This window comes from Conger conger, chromosome 1 (assembly GCF_963514075.1).
Source record: "Conger conger chromosome 1, fConCon1.1, whole genome shotgun sequence".
NCBI classification, from domain to species: domain Eukaryota; kingdom Metazoa; phylum Chordata; class Actinopteri; order Anguilliformes; family Congridae; genus Conger; species Conger conger.
In genome coordinates, this window is record NC_083760.1 from 15257526 (window position 1) to 15281655 (window position 24130).

Below are 24130 nucleotides of genomic sequence, written 5' to 3' on the forward strand. Positions count from 1 at the left end.
CATAGTGCCTACCTTTCTTCTCATTCTCTTCCATGGAGCTTCTGACCTTTTCCTCACCCTTCACAGACAGCTCCAGCCCTCTCCCTCTCCTAGTCCAGCCCATGCCATGACAACTTGGAGGCTACCCGCCCCTCTGAACTGCATATTCCACCTCTCTTTTCGTGGACTTTCTCTTTTGCCTGCTAGTTTATTAATATCTCAGACTGTGACCTGCCCAGCCCATTTGGTTAACCGTTCTGATAGATCCCTCATTTCATTTGTTACCCTACAATTTCATTTTTACTATCGCACCAGGCCAATCAGCAGAGGATGCCCCCACCCTCTACACCCGGGCTCCTCCCATGATTTCTTTCCATTGGGCAGTTTTTTAATTCCCACTGGCAAGTTTTAATCACTTAGGCAGTCCATTTACTTTGTGTTCTGGTTCTTTCCCCACATTTTAGTGAAAGTAGGATGCCGTCTATGAGAAGAGATGCCATCTGGGCCTGTAAATTTGTCATTGCATACCTTACAAAACAACTGTTGGACCTTATGTCAACCACTAGCCTAGACCCTGGATCATTACATGAACCAGGGCACAGGCCTACACATTTGTGAAAGTGTCTCTATGAAAAGCACTATACAAATAAAATTGAATTGAATTGAAAGTATCTAACAAATTCAAGTCTAGACTTTTGGAACTCAATGCTAAGGTCATATGAGACCCAAAGTGACTATCATTTGAGACAGAGAGTGACAGAAAGAGAGTGAGAGAAAGAGAGAAAGAGAGAGAAGAGAAGAGGGTATGAAGGAATACATACGCAGCTTTCAGTTTAGTCCCATTGAAGGCATATGGCTTGATTTCAGTAAAACCATTGCTGTACAACATCCTGTAAAATAAAAATGTATAATACACAAATGTAACAAAAAGGCAACATCAGTCACCTAGCCAGTGAGTTCTGGAAAAACTTACCTGATCTAGATATTGCTTTTGATTCCAGCATGGTTCTTAAACATAGTATGAATAGGATACAGTATTATCCAAGTGACTACTGCCTACCATTTTAAAACAGAAGCAGACTTAAACAAACCACCAGCAAGATTAAAGACAGTTGATCCCTAGATATCACAAAACCAGACATAATCAGCATGCAATACTTGCTGAGGAACTTGTAATACTGCAATAATAGTAATAATACAGTTTTTAGAAGTAATGGTAAAAGGTCTGCTAATAAAGACTCCACCTAAATATTCCTAGTCAAATAAAGGTTTATATATAAATATTTGATTGGTGTTGCCATGTTATTGTAACATGGGTGAGATTTGGGACGTAACACCTACTGAGAATAATGATGACAGACCTATTGTTTTTACATCAATTGTGATTAAATACATGGTGTCTATGCTGGTGTGGGTTTTTTTTGTTGCATGAATTGCTTTTTTTGACAGTGCAATTTTCAATTACTATGGTAACACGATATACCAGTAACCACAATGCAATTGCTAAGTATAGGCGTTCTCCCCATCCATGCCCAATCAACCTCAGTGTGACTATGTACATATTATTGAAGTGATGACTGAAAATAATTTTAGCCAATCACATTCCACTTCCAACTGGGTATAGATGGTTAGGCTTGCATAAAACAACACAGCAATTATTTGCATGTAATTTTGGCATGCAAATACAGTTCTTTCGATTTCATGCCTAAAAAGGTTCATGTTTTACAACAAAAAAATTATTTTGCATGCCTACATCTAAATAGAGGACTTCCAAGGAGTCTATCATCTGACTGAATATTTCTGAGGAAGACAGTGAAAAACCTTTGACTCCACAATAGAGGGCATTTTCAGTGACGTAACCCCATTTTATATAAGGTGAGCATCTAAGTACATTCTCAAATTATTTAATTATTATTCAGTATGCTTATAAATAAGAAGCCAGCCTGCTTTTAATAAGAAATAGCATGTGAAACTGTGGAATGTGTTTGACTTGTTGATGGGGGTTGGGTACTTATCAATCTTAAAACATTACAGCAGAGTAGAAAACCTGGTATCTCAGGTAAATGATGAATATAGTTGGTAATTAAGTCTCAAACTCAAAGGTGGAAAGAAAAGGCCACAATAGGTACAAAAAAAAACAAATAAAGAAATAAATAAGAAGAGGAAAAAGGAAAAGGAAATCCTTTAGTCAGAATGAATGAATTGCCCTAAAACTGTAAATATTGTTAGAAAATGATAAAACTATTATCTTTCTTTTTTTTGTCATTATATTCTGTTCACTTTTGTTCAATTTGCATGTATGACAATAACTTTATTTTCCAAATATTGTTTAATGTATGTCAAATTTGTATAAAAAGTTGTTGAGGGATTTAGAAATTTCTTTTATATGTTATTGTCATTATTGTATTCTTTTTTATGATACTCTCAACCTGTTGCTGGGAGAGGGTAGGGAGGTGGGGGGGGGTGCAAGGCGGAGGTAAGTGCGGACACTTTTTTTTCAGTATAATTCAGTTGATTCAGTTGATGATTCAGTTTAGTTTAGTATAGTTTAGTATAATTTACTTTCCATGTGTCCTAGGCATAGCATAACAATGCAGAATGCTCATTTTTGGGATTTTTCAAGTGTTTTGGTTGTGGCTTTCATTGTGTTTCTAACCACATCAGCCACAATAATCTGTATCCATTCGAAAACAGAGTATCTTTTCAGTGAGGATAAAAGCTTCCTCTTTCACTGTGTTTGGGCTTCTTCTTTGCTTAAGTAATACGTAGAGTAATTATCTTGTAATTTTCAAGCTTGTGTCAAGAAAAGGGGAAAAACTTAAGGGGTTAACTTATGTGACTTTTGAGTCACATATGCTACCTACAAAAGAAAATGTGGACACTTTATTAACTGTAATAAAGCTTATTGAATTCTTATTGTTGATGTCATTGACTGAATGGCCATCATGGCATTAATTAGGGCAAGTCTTTATAAGAGGATTTTTTTCTTTTACCATTTCATTGAAGACAAAGGACAGAGATGTACAAAACATAAATAATTATTTAAATAAATAAAGTTCCAACCATAACAAGATACAGTGTTGCAGAGTCCATGGTTTTATTTGTGCTTTCATAGAACAGGCCATGGAAATAAAACTGAGCTTCACACACAATCCTCGAAAAAAGATCCAGCTTTATCTTAGTCTAGTTTTATCTGTTACTAGTTATTTTTAAAAGAGGAAAGAGTATCCGTGACCATTTGTACATGTTAATATGCCACAAATTAACATGTTTAATGATGGTTCACAATGTTGCCGTGCTCATGGTTTTAACTTTAGTTTTGAGAATCTCAAGCAACAACATTTATTCTTACACAATCAGCACCCGCAGCATTACTTACACAGTCAGGACATTCTTGGTAATGCCATGGAAGGAGTTGGCTGGGATTGCTGTGATGTAGGGATGATCAGCCATTTCACTGTGGAAATAAAAAGAGAGCACTAAGAAAAATTTTCTGCAAGCACACATTGTTGTTGAAATTATATATTCATGTGATTATTTTATTATTAATTGCTTATCCTATTATTAGTGCTTATCCTATTATTAATTGCTTATGCTGGAGTGATCCAGATCATACATAATTGTTAAAGTACCATAACTTGCTTTGTGCTAATGAATATTATTTTCTGTAACTGTGTGAGTGGAAATGTCTCTCCCTGTCTGTACCATGGGCCTTATCTTGTCTTGGTGCCTGAGAGCCTGCAGAACCAAAAACATAAAACCTCATGACGGAAGCTACCATGGGGATTATCTTCCTGGAAATAGGGAGTTAAAACAAGATAAGATAGATTTCTCAGACGCGCAGTTAATTGCACATATGCGTATACATCATGCTGGAATGTTTTGAGAACATGTATTTGCATAAACAGTACCTTGAAGGGGGGAGATGTGAATAAATAATCTGTAGTAAGGAGAAGAGTGGTGGATTGGCTTTGAATATTGATCATTGGGAATATTAATATTCAAAGGGGGCGTACATTTGTTGCGCTCTGCACATACATATATCCAGACAAAGGAGAAAAACCTTTGTCCTTGTTTTTGCATGTAACTTGGACCCAATGCGCATAGTAAAGATTGGATTTTATTTACTGTCTCTGTCTCTGAGTGTTTTCTTACAGGAATAAATTAAAATTCCCACCACACACATGGTTGCATCAAGAGTCCAAATAATAGAAGGATTGTGTGTAATATAACTTTTAACAAGAAATGAATGCAAGCAGTGTACTATTGTTTAGGGACATCTACTGAAATATGCAGACCACCCATTAATTTTAGGTGGGCTTTTGAAGTGTATACTTCATAGGACTTGAACCGAGGCCCAGAGATATTTGTATGGGAAAAAATGGGTCAGCACAGAAATAAATACCAGGGTGGCCAATGAAGATATAACAATACTGTAAATAAAAACTGATAATGGCAAGAGAGAGACTGTGCATTTATACTGCACCTCCTAATTTATCTGAATGGAAGAACTATGCTGATAACACTGCATGGAAACCAGTTGTGTTTCACTATATTGCACATATACTTGCACATTTTGGCATGATCTTAGTAGGTGTATAATTCATAACACCTAATATGCAAACATTATATTTACTGTCATTGCACAACTTGCTCAAAAAGTGATGAGAATGTTTTTTTATTTATCTCATTCTGTTTCTTGCTATATTCCATAATACAAAAAAACAAACTATTTAATAATTAATTAAATAGTTAAGTGTTTTTCTCAAATTAATACAATTAATAATTAATAAAAAAAACTCATTTTATTATTTTTGTTTAATATGTCTACACCTGGTAGTTTCTTTTTATATGTTCTTCATTTTTAGGGCCCAAGCACCCTAGGGTGCGAAGGACCCTATTGTAATTGTAAAGATTTTTTTTTTTTTTTTTTTTCAGTAAAATGGACATTTTTGAGGGGCTTCCCATGCGTAAAAAGTCTTGAGATTTTGAACACACACCAGAAGTGATGGTCAACTGAATCTATCAGATGCTCAGACCTGGGTGTGGCTGAGGGACTCCACAGCGCCCCCTATCGTATTTTCTTGTTTTGTGGGCATGCGCTTCGACATAAATGCACCTAATTTGGTAGGCATGTGGGTCTCCTCAAGACAAACACATTTCACATTTGCATCGATGAATATATGCAAACAGGAAGTCAGCCATTGCAGATTTTGTGTGTTTTTAAACATACACTTTCCAAACTTTTAAATACTCCTCCTAGGGGGTTCATCACATTCACACCAAAGGCAGTGAGAATGGTCTCAGGATAGTCCTGATACTAAATTGCCAGGATGTTTTTGATATGTCAAACGGTATGGCCATGGCGAGGTGTACAATTTCATGTCTCGACCCGCCAACAGGAGTGTAATCTCATCCATATACCAATAAAAGCTCAATGGCATAGCGCCACCATCTGGCAACAGGAAGTGGCCTTAATTTCACTCTACATCTTCCGATGTGGCTGAAAATGTAGAAATATGTTTATTATTTGAGTGTAATCAAGTCCATACACTAAAAACGGCTCAATGTTATAGCACCACCATCTGGCAACAGGAAGTGGTCTTAATTTCACTCGACATCTTCCGATGTGGCTGAAAATGTAGAAATATGTTTATTGTTGGAGTGTAATCAAATCCATATACCAAAAACGGCTTAATGTTATAACGCCACCATCTGGCAACAGGAAGTGGTCTTAATTTCACTCGACATCTTCCGATGTGGCTGAAAATGTAGAAATATGTTTATTTTTGGAGTGTAATCAAATCCATATACCAAAAACGGCTCAATGTTATAGCGCCACCATCTGGCAACAGGAGTTTTACGCATTCCAATAGTGGCACCAACACCTTCATTGATCAAAGGGGAATTCCTGTGCACACTATACATTGCCTAGGAAGGTGATTATTTCCAAGTGTGTACATATTGTTAATCATGTCATTGGCACAACTATGCAATAATGCAATAATGTAATCTATGCCACCAAGGCGGCTGCGCCCATGGTGCTTGGGCCCGCTCATTGCTGCTTGCAGCTATATTTATCAATTGTTTTTTAAAGACCTTTTACCTTCAATTTTCAAATATATTTTTGTTAGCATTCATGTGTATACTATATACTTTCAACAATTTATACTTGTTACTTCAATAAAGGTGTTTGGAAAAGAAAGGCTTATTTCTGTCTTAATCTAAAAGCACATTTAAAAAAAGGTTTTTCAGTTGCTTGAATACAATACATATATATAAACCTAAAATAATTTGTTTACTGAACCAAATCACAATGACACAGTACTATAATATGGGTACTTATATAAGCAGATAATCATAAGTGAATTGCATTCAAACGTTTAATTTTTTAATGAAAACAGAAACTTTGTATGCTCATTGGGCAGGGGTGCATTGTTTTGTAATTAAATATTAAATATCTTGGTATATACATTCTTGGTACTTTCTCATGATCTATCATAACAGGTGCTACAGGACTTGTAGAATAATAAAGACCATCTGCCATATTTCAAAATGCATGGGATCTATTCCTTCATAAGTTTCACCACATGCAGCACCATGCAATTCAAATGGAGGGAAGAAGGGTGAAACCTACTTGGGATTAGATGCCATGCATTAATAAATATGGCAGGTTGCCAAATGTGAATGTAAAATGTAAAAATGTCTTCTTCTTTTTTTTAAATATGAAAAATTCTACAGGTCCTGGAGAATGTGTTAAGATGGACATCATCATGAACACCAGTACGTACCAAAATAATTAAATTTATCTAATTTCTGTCTTTCAGATCAATTTTTTGTTAATTTAGATTACATTTATGAACACTCGCTTTATGTCTTTTTTTAAATGGCAAAACACTTACATGCAATGTAGTTATCAGTCAACATTAACAGATTTATTTTTTACAAAGAATGGATTTAATCTGCTAGTGGCTTCCTGAAAGAAACTGAGTTATGGCTAAGCACCTTGCTCAATGGTGCAATACTCCATATATTAATTTAATTAAATTGAATTTAACCTTGGAGCCAATTTCTTTCATGATAACCGTATTTGTTACATCCTGCCTGGTTTTCTGGTCAGTTTGTAAGCAAGAGGATCACGTTTGCTTTAGTTAACTTGATAAAGGAAATATGTAACTGTATCATGCAAACATTGAGTTCAGCTACAACAGGACTCAGAACAGGAAGTCAGCATATGTGAAATATTACATATGTTCTTGTAAAGTTGAGTGGAAAAAGATTTTCTTCTGTTGAGATTATTGGACATAGATATTTACTCATTGCCTGTCAGTTTATTGTTTACTGACTAGAAAATAAACCCATGCCTAGCAACGACTATTTCTGACAAGAGACAACTGTTTCTTTGAGAACAAATTCCCCAATGGGGAAGAAAGCACCATTGTATACTAAACCTAGACAGTGAAATCACTTTCTATAGCTTTCCATAGACTTACAGATTTTTAGCACAGCTCCGAAAACATACATTGATGTAGTGAATCTGTCCTTTCTATAACCATGAAGAAACAGATGGTTGAAAAGAAGATAACTTACAGTATGAAGTTCATATCATCAGAGTTGATCTTGGTCAGGTCAGGGAATACTGAAAGCCCGGTATTAAAAATCCCCCTGCAATGAAATCCGAGAGCCAAGATATTAATGAAATAGCAAATGAAAACCAAGTCTTTGCGTGTGTGTATGTGTGTGTGTGTGTGTGGGGGGGGGGGGGGTAGAGGGGGAGGGGTAGCAGTGGTGACAGAGGCTGACAGGGAGAGAGAAAGAAACACAAGAAATAATGCTTACAAGTACTTCAGATTTGGTAGGTTCTTAAATGCCTCTGAGTCAATGTATGCCAAACTCCTGGTATTCCGTACTTCTCTGGAAAACAGAAAAGCTACGTCAATTGTAATGGTATTTTGGTCATTTTATTTTGCGATTTGTGCAAGGAGTTTACAATAGAGATCAATTTAATCAGCTATATGCTGTCAACCTATTGATATGAATACTGAAACCTAGTGGTTTCACCACACATCAGAAAAGAAAAAAAAAAAGAAGAAATGACGGTACCCACTTAATTATTTGTCAATGGTACTAATGTGGTCAAAATACAGTCAATCTTTTTTTTTCTTACAAGAACATGTAATCATAGGTGTTTTTTCTTCATCTGTGTCCCCATGAGCCAATTTGTTACAGTAAGTGATTATGTTATTTGGACTATATTTTCATATTTTGTGGACAGTTCAGTCTGTGTCACTACCTAGTCACTGGATCTGAAATTTCATACTAGCATACTATTTACTATGAGAAAGCTTTTAGTATATCATCCAAAACCATAGTATTCAAAAGAAAATTGTGATATTACAGTACATAGTGCATAGTTAATGACCCAAGAAACCAGACATCAACTAATATTGGCATAGGGTGGTTCAAGCCAAAGCAGCGAAATAATTTTTATTTCAATGAATTACCTATCACTGTGCTTATCAGAAAGTAGTTAAACCAATGGTCATATGTTTCACCCTTTTTGTTTTGATGTTTACCTTACACATTCACATCAACTAGATGTTTTTTTTTTTTTCTAGCACACAGCAGCCCAACATTAGCGAACCTAAACAGTTCTCTTGAGTGACATATTTTACTGATCCAGAATATACCGAGTTATGTACATACCGTGAGCGATACATTTCAACATAATATTATTACATAAGGTTGCATTTGCAAGTTTATACAAGTAAACAGATAACATGAGGATTTATGTCATTAAGTTATTATTTTGGATATTATGTCCATAGACAGCAAAACCAAAGCAAGGTGTAATAAGTAAACTTCATAAGAGAATATTTGATTATACTAAAATAGGTAACAATAACATAGTGGAACAAAAACATTGTAGGGATATACAGTGGTGTGAAAAAGTGTTTGCCCCCTTCCTGATTTCTTATTTTTTTGCATGTTTGTCACACTTAAATGTTTCAGATCATCAAACAAATTTAAATAGTAGTCAAAGACAACACAAGTAAACACAAAATGCAGTTTTTAAATGAAGGTTTTTATTATTATGGGAGAAAAAAAATCCAAACCTACATGGCCCTGTGTGAAAATGTGATTGCCCCCTAAACCTAATAACTGGTTGGGCCACCCTTAGCAGCAACAACTGCAATCAAGCGTTTGCGATAACTTGCAATGAGTCTCTTACAGCGCTGTGGAGGAATTTTGGCCCACTCATCTTTGCAGAATTGTTGTAATTCAGCCACATTGGACTAATATTTAAATTTGTTTGATGATCTGAAACATTTAAGTGTGACAAACATGCAAAAAAATAAGAAATCAGGAAGGGGGCAAACATTTTTTCACACCACTGTATATTGCTATTAACTGTATCTCCCAATTACATTGGTATATCTCAAAAAGCAATGATAAACAAATTGGTTTGTCTACAGTACTTACATGTGGGTGGCTTTCATTAAATTGTAAAATGAGTGCTTCTCCAGCCTCTTCAATATCACATCTCCGTATATGTATCTGAAAGAAACAGCCAGAGAAATCTGTCAATAGACAGCTTGCTGGCAAGATGTGTGCCAAGTTCCTAGACAGTCCGGACACCACTGTCTTTTTAAGGGCAATGGGCAAGGAAATGGAAAGTGCATAGAAAGAAGAATATCAATAGTTCTATGTAATGTTCTTTGAATATACATTTTCATCATGATCTTTAGCACCACATAGGCCATTAATAGCACTTCCTGTGGTCCCTCTTTTGTGTTAGCAGTGCACCATTTAAACCACATCTACTGTAAAACTTTTTGTGTTTGAAAAAGTATTGTGTTAAAATAAAAGTTCCCCTATATGTCTCATTTGTGTTAATCTTTTCATTTTTATGAAGGGTGTTGCCTGCACATATCACTTATATGCTATAAATAATTAATATCATTGATCCTACAAAATGTTTAAGTATGATATCATAATATAATGTTAGTATAATGTGAATCATTAGGAAAAAGTACAATCATGTTCCCCATTTATTCCTTTACACCAAAATTCACAAATTAAAAACTGCATCATAACACAACTATTTGCAAGCTAGGATTATTAAAGTTTTTTACAATCACTTTGGCACTAATTTCAGAACCTTGAGGTATTTTTTCAAAACTCAAAACTCAAAATGGATAATCTAAAAGCACATTAAAAAAAAAACCTTTTCAGTTGCTTGAATACAATACATATATATAAACCTAAAATAATTTGTTATCAATTATTGTTACCAAATCACAATGACACAGTACTATAATATGGGTACTTATATAAGCAGATAATCATAAGTGAATTGCATTCAAACGTTTAATTTTTTAATGAAAACAGAAACTTTGTATGCTCATTGGGCAGGGGTGCATTGTTTTGTAATTAAATATTAAATATCTTGGTATATACATTCTTGGTACTTTCTCATGATCTATCATAACAGGTGCTACAGGACTTGTAGAATAATAAAGACCATCTGCCATATTTCAAAACGCATGGGATCTATTCCTTCATAAGTTTCACCACATGCAGCACCATGCAATTCGAATGGAGGGAAGAAGGGTGAAACCTACTTGGGATTAGATGCCATGCATTAATAAATATGGCAGGTTGCCAAATGTGAATGTAAAATGTAAAAATGTCTTCTTCTTTTTTTTAAATATGAAAAATTCTACAGGTCCTGGAGAATGTGTTAAGATGGACGTCATCATGAGCACCAGTACGTACCAAGATAATTTAATTGATCTTATTTCTGTCTTTCAGATTAATTTTTTGTTAATTTAGATTACATTTATGAACACTCATTTTATGTTTTTTTTTTTTTAATGGCAAAACACTTACATGCAATGTAGTTATCAGTCAACATTAACAGATTTATTTTTACAAAGAATGCATTTAATCTGCTAGTGGCTTCCTGAAAGGAACTGAGTTATGGCTAAGCACCTTGCTCAATGGTACAATACTCCATATATTAATTAAATTAAATTGAATTTAACCTCGGAACCAATTTCTTTCATGATAACCACATTTGTTACATCCTGTTCCATGGACTGCCTGGTTTTCTGGTCAGTTTGTAAGCAAGAGGATCACGTTTGCTTTAGTTAACTTGATAAAGGAAATATATAACTGTATCATGTAAACATTGAGTTCAGCTACAGCAGGACTCAGAAGTCAGCATATGTGAAATATTGCATATTTTCTTGTAAAGTTGAGGGGAAAAAGATTTTCTTCTGTTGAGATTATTGGACATAGATATTTACTTATTGCCTGTCAGTTTATTGTTTACTGACTAGAAAATAAACCCATGCCTAGCAACGACTATTTCTGACAAGAGACAACTGTTTCTTTGAGAACAAATTCCCCAAAGGGGAAGAAATGCACCATTGTATACTAAACCTAGACAGTGAAATCACTTTCTATAGCTTTCCATAGACTTACAGATTTTTAGCACAGCTCCAAAAACATACATTGATGTAGGGGATCTGTCCTTTCTATAACAATGAAAAACTCAAAACTCAAAACTCAAAACGGATAATCTAAAAGCACATTTAAAAAAAACTTGTTCAGTTGCTTGAATACAATACATATATATAAACCTAAAATAATTTGTTTACTGAACCAAATCACAATGACACAGTACTATGATATGGGTACTTATATAAGCAGATAATCATAAGCGAATTGCATTCAAATGTTAAATTTTTAAATGAAAACAGAAACTTTGTATGCTCATTGGGGTGCATTGTTTTGTTATTAAATATTAAATATCTTGGTATATATATACTTGGTACTTTCTCATGATCACGTCTATCGTAACAGGTGCTACAGGACCTGTAGAATTTATCATATTTAAAAAATAATAAAGACCACCTGCCATATTTCAAAACGCATGGGATCTACTCCTACATAAGTTTCACCACATGCAGCACCATGCAATTCCAATGGAGGGAAGAAGAGTGAAACCTACTTGGGATTAGATGCCATGCATTTATAAATATGGCAGGTTGCCAAATGTAAATGTAAAATGTAAAAATGTCTTCTTTTTTTTTTAAATATGAAAAATTCTACAGGTCCTGGAGAATGTGTTAAGATGGACGTCATCATGAACACCAGTACGTACCACGATAATTAAATCACAAAACAATGCACCCATCCCAATGACTAAACAAGGTTTCTACTTTCATTTTAAAATTAAACTTTTGAATGCAATTCACTTATGATTATCTGCTTATATAAGTACACAAGTGTTTAAGTTTATGAGGTTTAAAGCATTTTTAATCATGAAAAAACTGATTTAAGCACAGTTTTGATGTTGTGGCTGAACGGTGTATTATGAATGCACAATGCAAGATTTTAAACAGAGGATAGGCTCTGTTCCAAGCGCTAACCATTTTTGAGTCTTGTGTCTAAGGTTTTGAAACTCAAGTTTAGAAACTTTGAAAATTGTGAGATTAGCACCAAAGTGATTGTAAAAAAAATGAACTTAGTACATGACATTTGAAATGCTGTTGAAGAAATAAAATGATATGTTTCTACTCACATCCCTGAGATGTTGACCATGTTCACAAAGGCATCGTGTGGAACTGCTGTGAGTCGTGTCTCCAGGAGCCATCTGTTTATGACATACATCATACATAGTATTGTACCTAGTACATAGTAGCGCTTATATGTGGAGCATAATATAATACATTTAAAAAGGATTTCAAAAACACAATGAACCCATTTTTCTGGGCTGTTCAGGCAGAGGCACACATACCTCCTTCGGTTTCATGAGACCTCAACTGATCATTGGAGCAGAATTAACAGTGAATAAATATAGGCAAAGATGAAGGAAAGAAGAAAATATGTGCATAGAAATATTAATTTGAGATATGTTCTTGTCATATATAGTAAATAGATGATTGTATATTCAATATATTCATTTGATTGTCTTGACCAAGAAAAACATACATGTATATTATATAATAACAATATATTATATATGATATATATATATATATATGATAATTACATGACATTACTATTATATTACATTAATTAAAAATACTTATTCTAAACTATGAATAACTCATAATCTCAAATATGTATAACTATTATATTACATTATAATTATAGAATATTATATTTATTTTAATATATATATAACTAGCAACTATCAGGTTTTTTTTTACCAAAACTACTGGGTATAGTGAGATTAAGTAAATCAGAGCACTTTAATCCTGCTGTTCACACAAAACACACACGTGGATGATGTTGGCAATACATTCAAAAAGCAACACACGGGAAAATGTACTTACAGCGTTTCTGTGCTTGCAGGAAATGTAGGCATTACATCAATATCAAAGCAGGAAATTGTGTAGGTCATCCATTCAGAGCATTCACAGATAGCAGGACATGGTTCAGAATCCCCCAGGATATAGGCTGGTGATATGACACTGAGCAGTGCAGGCATAAAATATAGCATTTTCCTCATTTTGTTACCATATTTGAAAGCAACATAAACTTTTGGGAGCTGGTGAAATTATCAGTGCTGTTATGTTGTATTAAAAGAAACAACACAAAGTATGTGCTAATGCTGGTTAAACCCTTTGTTTTCTTTCCTGACACTTGCAGCTTCTCAGCTCCTGAATATCTGTCAGTAATACAGCACTGGATAAGAGGCTCCCTGACAAAGGGCTCAAGGATGGCTTTTATGCTCTCTTTCGTTGGACTCTGGAATTGCAGTTACCAACCATGCGTTGCACACCATTGTCATATATTTCTGCCTAATATAAAATGACGAAATCCTGCATGTCTTTGTATTCCACATTCCTTATTGGGGGCCAAGCAGTGAAGCTGCGTAGGAACACAGTGTGTTTCTACCTTTTGTTATTGGGGGCCAAGCAGGGGAGCTGCATAGGAACACAGTGTGTTTATACCTTTTTTTATTGGGGGCCAAGCAGGGGAGCTGCATAGGAACACAGTGTGTTGGTACCTTTTCTTATTGGGGGCCAAGTAGCAAAGCCTTTTCTTATTATTATTCAACATCATCATCATCGTCATCATTTCTTCTGGCTAGGGTGTCTATGGCAGCCCCTAGAACCGTATGGTAAAAAGTTTAGAAATTTGGCACATTGATTGGGGACAATCACACGATTCTTTTCACCAAGATCCATGTCTCCACCTCGAGTGATGGTCCAGGTTGGAGGTGCGGTTATGCATGTAAGTTTTGAGCCTCTTGGATTCCTTGGATCAAGCCGAGTTCAACACACCCATTGACGTCAATTTCTGCCATATTGTTTTTTCCACCATATTGGATTTTCTGAAAAAGTTCTAGAACATTTCACTGGCCACAAATTTTGTCCAATCTTCACCAGATTGGCACAGATAACGTTCAGACCAAGCCTCACAAAAGTTGTCGGATGGATTTTTGATTTTGGAAAGCGTTCGTCCGTCACAGCCAATCAAAATCCGTGGTGTAGGCGCCAACAGGAAGTGACCTCATATTTCAGCAACGCTTTGATGTATCAACACCAAACTTGGTACATAGACTCAGTACCCCTTCCTGTGCAAGAAAGGTGAGTCATTTGACCACTGGGGGGCGCCGCAATAAGAAAAAAAGTGTTTGGCCTAATAACTGTTGATGTGTTTGGCCTAAAAAAGTAATTCTTGTGTGGGGCTGTATCTTGGGAGATCCTAAGGCAGTGACAAATGCATTTGCCCATTACATTGAAAATGGGGGCAAAATCCAGTGGTTGAGGAAGCACCAAAAGGTTTCCATCATTTTACAACTGGGGGGCGCTGCAATAAGCAAAAAAGCATTTTGGCTAATAACTAAGAGGCTAAAAAGTTATTTGATGTGTTTGCAAAAAAAAAAAACTAATGTCTGGTGATACTGTGAGAGGTCCCAAGGCCGAGACATGGCAACTTTTCATGTCAACCTAATTGATGCGGCTGCCATATTGAATTTTATCAAAAGATTTCAAAGTTTTTCACAGGCCACAAGGTTTGCCCAATTTTCACCAAATTTGGCACAGATTCTAAAACAAAATTTTTATTTTTATTTGTTCAATAAAATTAGAAAGTGAGGGCATATCTCAGCAACGCTTTGATGTTTAAATACCAAATTTGGCAAATGGACTCAGGACTCCTTCCAGGGCATTTGGTGACATTTGACAACTAGGAGGCACTGCAATGAGCAAAAATGTATTTCGCTTAAAGGTTTTGTGTTAAAACATTGTTACAAGACCATTGTAAATCCATTCCTATCATTGAAAAAGGGTCATTGACGTGTTGTCTCACCCTCTGTGCTTATAGTCCTTAAATTCTAATTGCAAAATATACAGTTGATTTACCGACACTCTGTGCCAAATAATTCAAGCTCTTTGGTTGAAAATTGGTTCTAATTGCCACAGCCAATGACATTGAGGGTGCTTGTTGACCATTAGAAGTCTGACATGACCTTTAAAAAAACTGATTCTTATGCATGCTGATCCCTTGGTAAATCCTAAAAATATGACAACATGTAAGCTGAACTTAATTGATGGGGCTGCCATATTGGACTTGATCACAATGTTTAAAAACATTTCAACACCAACATATTTTGTCTAATCTTCACCAAACTTGCACAGATTATCTTCAGGCCAACCCTCAAAAAAACATCTCTGATGCATTTTTGATTTTCAAAAACATTCATCCATTATAGCCAAATCAAAGGCAAACTATGTGAGCTCATATCTCAGTTACACCCAATTGGCGAATTGACATAAAACTTGCTATCAGAGCTCACAGCCACAGTTTTAACAAGATCCGATCAAGTTGCCTGAACTGCTTCGTCCCCTCTGCTTGCAGGTTTAATGATAAAATATACTTACCTATTATTTAACATATTCACAATGAAGAATCATCATCTTTGATTTATTTCTAATAATTACAATTAAGAGTTAACTTCATAAGTAAGATGGCCTTTTAAAACATATTTATCTGAAATTGATACACATCCCAGATTTAAGAGAGCTATTAAAAGAACATTTCAGCATCCCACTCTCTGACTTATTGAGCATACTGAACTGAATTTGCAGGAAACGAAGCCACATCTTATCCTACTGTGCCAATTTTCTTGTGTTTCTTGTTCAGTATACTTGCTTGATGTTCAAGTCCTTCCATTTTTGTGATTGTCATTGGAAGACATTCTTTTTGCATTTCTTGAGTAGCTTAAACAAGTAGCAAATTTCTCTGTGACCGTAGATTGCCCCCTTTTCAACGAAACATAATTAAGATGCTTGAGTATGAGCTTTACAATTCCGCTGTGAATACAACATTTCCTTTAATTACTTCCAATTACTGAACCCTGCTTTTTGAAAGTGCCCAATTCTTTTCTTTCCGCAGCTGATCCTCGCTCACTCCTGTGAGCGGTATGTAGACCCCCAGCCAATTGTAGCAGAACATTGGCTACGGAAATTCACTAAACCATTTTGGCTCATTGTGGAGAGCTTGAAGCTATTCTTTCTATATAATGCTTGAGTTTTAGTTTGGATGAATGTTCAGGATATTATTAACGGCTCTCATCTGTAGTCTCTACGACTAAAGGTGATATACAGTACACAATTATTTTTTTTTTTCATTCTCAGTGTTCTGCGAAACTCAAAGTTCATAATGTGAGAAGTATGCATGGCTGAAACAGTTCATACATGGTAAGGGTAGTTATCTAGTAAATATTTGAGAAGAACTCTGCAGTCTTGCCACTGGACCCCGAGAATAACTTTTGAAACTAATGGGTAGTCAGCTATCAAAAACTCTATCATGTACCACTCCACTACAACAGATCTTGCTAGCTCGAAGAAGAAAAATGAGCAAAATATAGATGCAAGCCGCAATTAAGGATGCCAAGCACTTATAGCCCAAATGCCCTAATGACAGTGTTATCACATATACACCCTTCATTTTTTGTTCATATGCCTTTCTAAATCTATGGCATCTATGAAATGTCTTTCTCTTGCAGACATTGAAATTGAATAATACAAGCAAGCATAATCACTGAACATTTGACTGAACATTTAACATTTTTTCTTTCCCCATTAAGACATTCCCCCCAATTAGTGAGATGAATTCAGTGTCCACCTGCCTGAGCAGGAATTGTTTTAGTAAAGCTGTTTTGATGTGTTTAGAGAGAATGATATTGCTTTGCTGATACCGTAGATGTAAAAAAAATGTAGCACAGACTAATCAACAACTAAATGGTCACTTGCAAGCCTTTTCCACAGGGAAGAGGACAGAATATACAAATGTTGTAAAGTGCTCGGGATATCTTAAAGCGCAGCAGACAAAGCCTTCTCTGTTCAGAAGCTTGCATAACAAAGACTTTGAACTCTCTGGTTTTCTTAATGCTAGGACTAAAGGCCCGTTAGTCATTGAAATGCTTTCTGAAGCCCTGGACCCCACCCCAGAATATGTTTCTTTTTGTTCCCTGCAAGCAATCTGTTTAATGGTTTATCTAGGTCTTAAATACACCCACAACAAAACTGCACTGTTCCTAAGAATGACCCCAGCAAGTGACAGATATAAGAACAGGAAGTCCATGAACTGGCTTCACTTTGAAGGTGTCTGGAATGCATCCACTCTCAATCACATTGATTCCCGGATATGCAACAGATTCGAGTTTTCTTTTTTAGGATTTAAAGGTACAATAGATAAGATTTTTGTGTTAAAATATTGTTACAAGAGCATTGTAAATCCCTTCCTATCATTGAAAAAGGCTCACTGGCATGTTGACTCACCCTCTGCCAGTGTTTATAGTCCTTAAATTCGGGTTTCAAAGTGTACATTTGTCAGGCCGTCACTCTGTATGAAAACATTTTACAGTTGTACAACAATTTAAGTTAATTGGTTGACAATTGGTTCTAACTGTAACCAATGGCGTGGGTGTTTATTCAGATTGTTTGTGTAGCTGCCCAAATTGCATTCCAGACAAGCGATCACTGAAACTCAGTATACTATTGGATTATTGTCCAAGCAAAGACTACATATCTAGTTAAAAAACAATACCAGTTTGTTATTGGTAGCAACAAGCAAATTAGCTATAGTTAGCTTGACGAATTAACAAATATCCACTTACGATAAAATATAGGCAATACGGACATAGTAGTGATTGCACAAGCATTGTGATTCAGGTGGATATTTGTAAATTCGAGAAGCTGACTAGTAATAGCTCATTTTCTTGTTGTTACTGATAGCGAACTGGTATTGTTTAATAACTAGATAAGCAATAGTATACAGAGTTTCAGTGATCACTTGTCAGGAGTGAAATTTGGGCAGCTAAACATTCTGTTTACGCATTCAATCACCAGTGTTTAGCTAAACCTTTATTTCTCTCAAACTGTAAGTTACAGTTGCATCGTTCGTGATAGACGATCATATCTCAGTTATATAGGCAGCTAGTTACGTAGCCAAATAACTGGCTTGCTCACAATATAGTTGGTCAGCTAAAGTGACAACTTTAAAGACAGAAAATATAAAAAGTGCTGTGTAGCATACCAAAGTCACCTGTTTGGCAAACATTTTCTTACAAGAACACTACAAAAAGTCGGCAGACTTTTGTCACTGTCAGCTTTCCAAAACAGTGCACAAGAACATTGAACTGTATAATAACACTTTATATTCATAAAATGTGAGAAGCATAAACAGTGTTGTGGTTTGAGGTTGTTTGTTGTTGCAATTCCTCTCTTGACCGTTAGGAGTCCGAAATTACCTATTGTACATTTAACTTAGATCTGTATCTCCACCTCCAGCTTGTTTCGGGTCTTCTCTTCATCGTTTGAAAAACGTTCAATTCGATTCAGATCAGGTAAATGACTTGGCAAGTCAATAATTTTCCAGTTTTTGGCTTTGATAAACTCCAGTATGTTTGGGATCATTGTCTTCAGGGCTGTAGTGGTAAATAAAAAGGTGGGTAAACCCTATCTCGTCGCAGCTGTGCAATGCAGGCCAACCCAGCATGGGGAAGAAAATAGAAAATGTATTTTTTCACAACAAATATTACATTCTTTTCTTATTATTATTATTATTATTATTATTATTGTTGTTGGGGTTTTTTTCTATTGGGGAAATTTTGCCCTATCTATTCCAATTACCCATGTTGCTGTGGATACACTGCAACGGCCCCGTCGTTCAGGATTAGGATATTAGAGAGCGATACACCTTCGATAAGCCGCATCGTCTCAAGTTCCCACGACCGTGACTCCAAGGCGAGCCTCACGTGTGCTGGCCAACCTCGGCTGTGGCAGAACCGGAGATCGGACCCCGGTCCTCTGTGTGCAACTGCAACAAACTGATGCCTGCAGCAATGTCTGTCGCTTTAGCTGTGCGCCACCATGCCACGATACCACACCCTGCCGTGTATCTATCTAGTGGGCTTAATCTGGGTCCTTACAGAAACAGCGCGATTTCGCCAAGAAAAGTGCTCAACTTAAAATGTGATATTAAATTTGAATGCGTTGTGTTAACCACAAGTTTCACTCCAGTGGATAAGTACATTGACTGATGTGTGAAGTTGTGCATCGAGTCAAACACAATAGCTAAACTAACTAAATTAAGTTGTCACATTACATGCCACAATGAGTTGAATTCATGCCACTGTCTGCTTTTTTTTCAATAATGGGTATGTTGACGTAGTTTGACCATTAATGAATCGGATATTGGCTAGTGGTGTAATGGTATTAGAACACAGCGGAGCATCACTCCATGACTTTATATGGGGAGGTGTAGTAGAGTAATATAAAAAATATTATAATATAATATTAATAAACCACCTCTATACTCAGAATGGTTTGACCAGCTCAAGCTATGTTTTGAAAAAGCAGGAAGCTGGTACAGGTCATAGCTGGATACACCAGGGCATACATTAATCTGACTACTATTCCTTTACACTGTGGTCACACCATCTCCACTCCGAGAAACGCTGGTCAAACTATCTGTACTTAAAATTTTGGTGCGCATTTGGTGTGCTTTGTAGTAAACCGTGTTTTGACAAAAATGTACTAGAGCAGGAAAACTATTCACGTTCAAAACTTCAAATTATGCCTTTCGGTTACTACATTTCTAAACATTCAATAATAAAAATAATAACCTTTAATACACCATTTATTTTCATTATTTTAATGAATTGGAAGGGTACATTTATGAAATTTGATCCTTGAAGAGCAAAACACTCACTTTATTTCTGAAAGTCTGGTGAAGTCAGTCACTTGCAATCTCTGTTTCACAACACATCACTACACTTCATTCAGCAGTATATCCAGATGAGATTGTACACAAACACCAAAACACTGGCGCATCACTACAAACCTGCATGGCTGGAGCCTGCAGTCCACAACTTTGGGATGTGAATATGATGCTGTATGCAGCACTGGGTGCCATTTGGACCTGTCATCATTTTTAGGACCTGGCCTGTGGTAACAAACATAAGAAAATGGCCGATAAATTAGAAAATAGAAAAACAGTGAACAAATGATTATCCACAAACAAGTTAACCAGTGTGCACACACTACTTTTTAAGCAATCACGTGTGTCTGTTTGTAAGCAATTAGATCAAGTTGTTTGTCTCAGCCATAATTGGATGCTTTGTTCATGACTCTCATGAACGCAGAATATATACAGTAACCAGAAAGCGTGTTGCCTTTTCTTCAGAGAAACATAAAACTGATGTCGCACTTGAGTCGCACATACACGCATTCCAGACTCGACTCGGACTCGTCGAAAAATGACTTGAGACTCGACTCCTTAGTGAATAATGTCACAGCCAATGATTATTTTTCAATTATTTATATTAAAGATATACCTCAGTTAAAACACACCCAACGTCGTTTTACGCGCCACACCGAACGCCTTTTAGTAGCAAACATAGCAACACCCTACGATGTATTTCTTGCAGCATAGCTCGCTAAGGTTACAGTTCGACATGTTGTGGCCTTTGAGTTTAACAAATTCAGGCTCATCGAGCCAAACAAAATGATTGCAACTAGCAATTAAAATAAAAGATCCACGTCAAATTTCAACAGACATTTGAAAACTCCTAGGGAACTGTAAGTCAGTTCACCAGCACCAGAGCTGACCTTACCGCTGTTCACTGTTACGTTAATGAAACTCACGTTTCATACTCAGTATAGCTAATGTTCGTAACAGCATAACAGAAGCGCATATTTTCTTATTTTGTCAACTGACAAGTTGTAGCTATGTTGGCTTGCATTTCAAATTGTTGATCTTCAGGTTGGCTTGAAAAGCCCCGTACATTTTCATTGTCAACGTAGTTCACACAAGCAGCTCCGTTTTCAGTAAAACGGCCATGTAATGGGATTGTAATCTGGAGCCTGATGAACTATTTAAAAAACCTTTCAGTATGGTCTTTAAGATCGCAAGCAGGACAGCGAGTGATTCTGAATGTCTTGTTAGGTGACGTTATATACTAGTTGCGTGGACGTTGTTTGGTATTCTAGTGTCATACAAATATGAACGGTATTTTCGTTTGCAATTGACGTTAACATTAAAAGCTACCGTAGATCCCGAGTTTGGCATACTGTAGTTGCATGCGGTTTTGAAATGATTTATAAAATGAGGTTCTCCTATAGCATAATGTAGATGTAGTCCAAAAATCATGCATAAACAATATCTAGCCTCATTTTTTAAAATGATTAAAGTAAATGTAAATGTAAAGTAAAAAAAATTTTGTTGTTTTTTTTTTGGGTTAGACAAGAGGGATAGGGATATCACAAAGGGGGGCGGGGGAAATCAGGAGGGAGGACTAAGGTACAGTTTGAAAAGGTGTGTTTTTAGTCTGGTCAAAATAGGGGGAGGGATTCTGCTGTCCTGACAATGGTAGGCAAGTCATTCCACCACTGAGGAACCAGAACGGAAAACAGGCGTGAACATGCAGCTCGACCGCCAGGTGCTTGTAGAGAGGGAACCATAAGGTGACCAGAGCTGGCAGACCGGAGTGGTCTAGCTGGGGAGTAGGGAGTGATTAAGGATTGTATGTAAGGTGGGGCAGTCCCCTTAGCAGCCTATAATGCCAACACTAGGGCCTTGAATCGGATGTGTGCGGCAATAGGAAGCCAGTGGAGGCCAATGAGGAGCGGGGTGACATGAGCCGACCTGGGCTGACTGGTGATCAGGCGGGCTGCAGCATTCTGGACCAGCTGGAGGGGCTTGATAGCACAAGCTGGGAGACCGGCTAGGAGGGAGTTGCAGTAATCCAGGCGGGAAATGACGAGCGCCTGGACTAGGAGCTGGGTGGCTTTCTCTGTTAGGAGATGACAGATACGGCGTATATTGCAGAGGAAGAACCTGCAGGTTCTGGCAGTGGAGGATACTTGTGGAGCCAGGGTGAGGCAGTTATCAAGAGTCACCCCAAGATTCTTTGCCGTCTGGGAGGAGGAAACTACAAAGTCCTCAACAATCAGTGAGAGGTTGATTGTCGGAGAGGACTTAGCAGGGATGTAGAGAAGCTCAGGTTTGGCAAGGTTAAGCTTCAGGTGGTGAGAAGTCATCCACGCAGAGATATCAGCCAAGCAGGCAGAGATCTGTGTAGTGACCTGGGTATCGGGGGGGAAGGAAATAAAGAGTTGGGTGTCATCGGCGTAAGAGTGGTAAGAAAAGCTATGGGAAGAGATAACAGAACCAAGAGACATGGTGTATAGCGAGAAGAGGAGAGGACCAAGAACTGAGCACTGCGGGACTCCAGTTTGTAGGGGGTGAGGGTCAGAGACTGAGCCCATCCAAGTCACCTGGTAGGAACGACCAGAGAGGTAGGAGGAAAACCAAGCAAGTGCAGATCCTGTGACACCCATCCCAGACAGCGATGAGAGCAGAATCTCATGGTTGACTGTATCGAAGGTGGCCGACAGGTCGAGGAAGATGAGGACAGAGGAGAGGGATTTGGCTTTAGCAGAGTGGAGTGCCTCAGTGACCACAAGCAGGGTGGTCTCAGTGGAGTGGCCACTCTGGAAGCCGGACTGGTTGGGATCGTGGAGATTGTTGTGAAGAAGATAAGTGGACAGTTGGGAGCAGACCGCCCCTTCCAGAGTTTTAGCGAGAAAGGGAAGAAAAGAGACAGGCCGGTAGTTGTTCAGAGCAGAGGGGTCAAGAGTAGGTTTTTTGAGCAGGGGAGTGACTCTGGCCCTCTTCAGGGAAGAGGGCATGGTGCCGGAAGAGAGGGAAGTATTGATTAGAGAGGAGAGAAAAGGGAGAATGTCATTAGAGATAGATTGTAGAAGGGGAGAGGGGACGGGGTCAAGAGGACAGGTGGTCGGGCGGTGGGATGTAAGGAGTTTCAAAGTGTCGGAGTCAGAGAGGGGAGAAAAGGAGGCTAAGGAGTTGGGGAAGGTAGGAGGGTCAGCCAATGAACCAATACTGCAAATTTCAACACTTTGTAACTTTGTTTACAAATAAAGTTATAATTATTATTCTTCTCAGATTTTTCCATTTTATCCCAATTTGGTAGCCAATTGTACCCTATCTAATCCAATTGGTGTTATCTGGGGGATGCACCGCCTATATGCTCATGACCCTGAATCCGAGGCGCCCGGGGTGCTGTTGTGTGTGGCGATCCGCTAACCCTTCCAAGTCCCTCCCTCTGGAGCAGCAAGCCAATTATGCTGCTCCACGAGAGCCGGCCAAACTTGGCAACTGCAACGAACTGCAACCGCGAGTCCGCTGCATCTTAGCCTATTGCGCCACCCTATTTTGCCATTGACCGTCATCTTATATTACAGTTCATGGTAATGCGTCACACAGATTTCTTTAAAAAATAGGTTATCTTATTTATTGATATTACCTACCACACCAGACCTGAGGTTTTGGCAAGCCATTCTCTAGCCATCTTGGCTCAGGCATGGTAGTTCATTGATATATGAATAAATAAATGAAATAACCACTATCTTTTTGTGTGCCCCTGATAATACTGCTTCTTCAGTTGTCACACACTTGATGTCATATACAAAATATGTCTTCTACACTTCTGGTTTCTATATCTTCAATTAGCATAGGGATCGTGATGAATTTCTATAGCCATACTGTTGTTTACGCTGTACCATTTTGGAGACTTGACTCGGACTCTAGCTCAGAGACT

The 24130-nt window shown here is 37.3% G+C and overlaps 2 protein-coding genes across 2 annotated transcripts in view; both read right to left on the reverse strand.

Moving 5' to 3' along the window:
• Positions 1-13495, reverse strand: part of LOC133142177 (thyrotropin receptor-like) — a 28173-nt gene extending 14678 nt beyond the window's left edge. The window contains exons 1-7 of the mRNA XM_061263238.1: positions 13329-13495; positions 12572-12643; positions 9463-9537; positions 7819-7893; positions 7570-7644; positions 3359-3436; positions 801-869 (exon numbers count right to left, since the gene is read on the reverse strand). Coding sequence (XP_061119222.1) covers positions 801-869; positions 3359-3436; positions 7570-7644; positions 7819-7893; positions 9463-9537; positions 12572-12643; positions 13329-13495 — 611 coding nt within the window. The remainder of the gene's footprint in view (positions 1-800; positions 870-3358; positions 3437-7569; positions 7645-7818; positions 7894-9462; positions 9538-12571; positions 12644-13328) is intronic.
• Positions 13496-20206: 6711 nt separating this feature from the next.
• ston2 (stonin 2) overlaps positions 20207-24130 on the reverse strand; it is a 33761-nt gene continuing 29837 nt past the window's right edge. Inside the window, exon 7 of the mRNA XM_061224192.1 lies at positions 20207-20454. Coding sequence (XP_061080176.1) covers positions 20443-20454 — 12 coding nt within the window. The 3' untranslated portion in view covers positions 20207-20442. The remainder of the gene's footprint in view (positions 20455-24130) is intronic.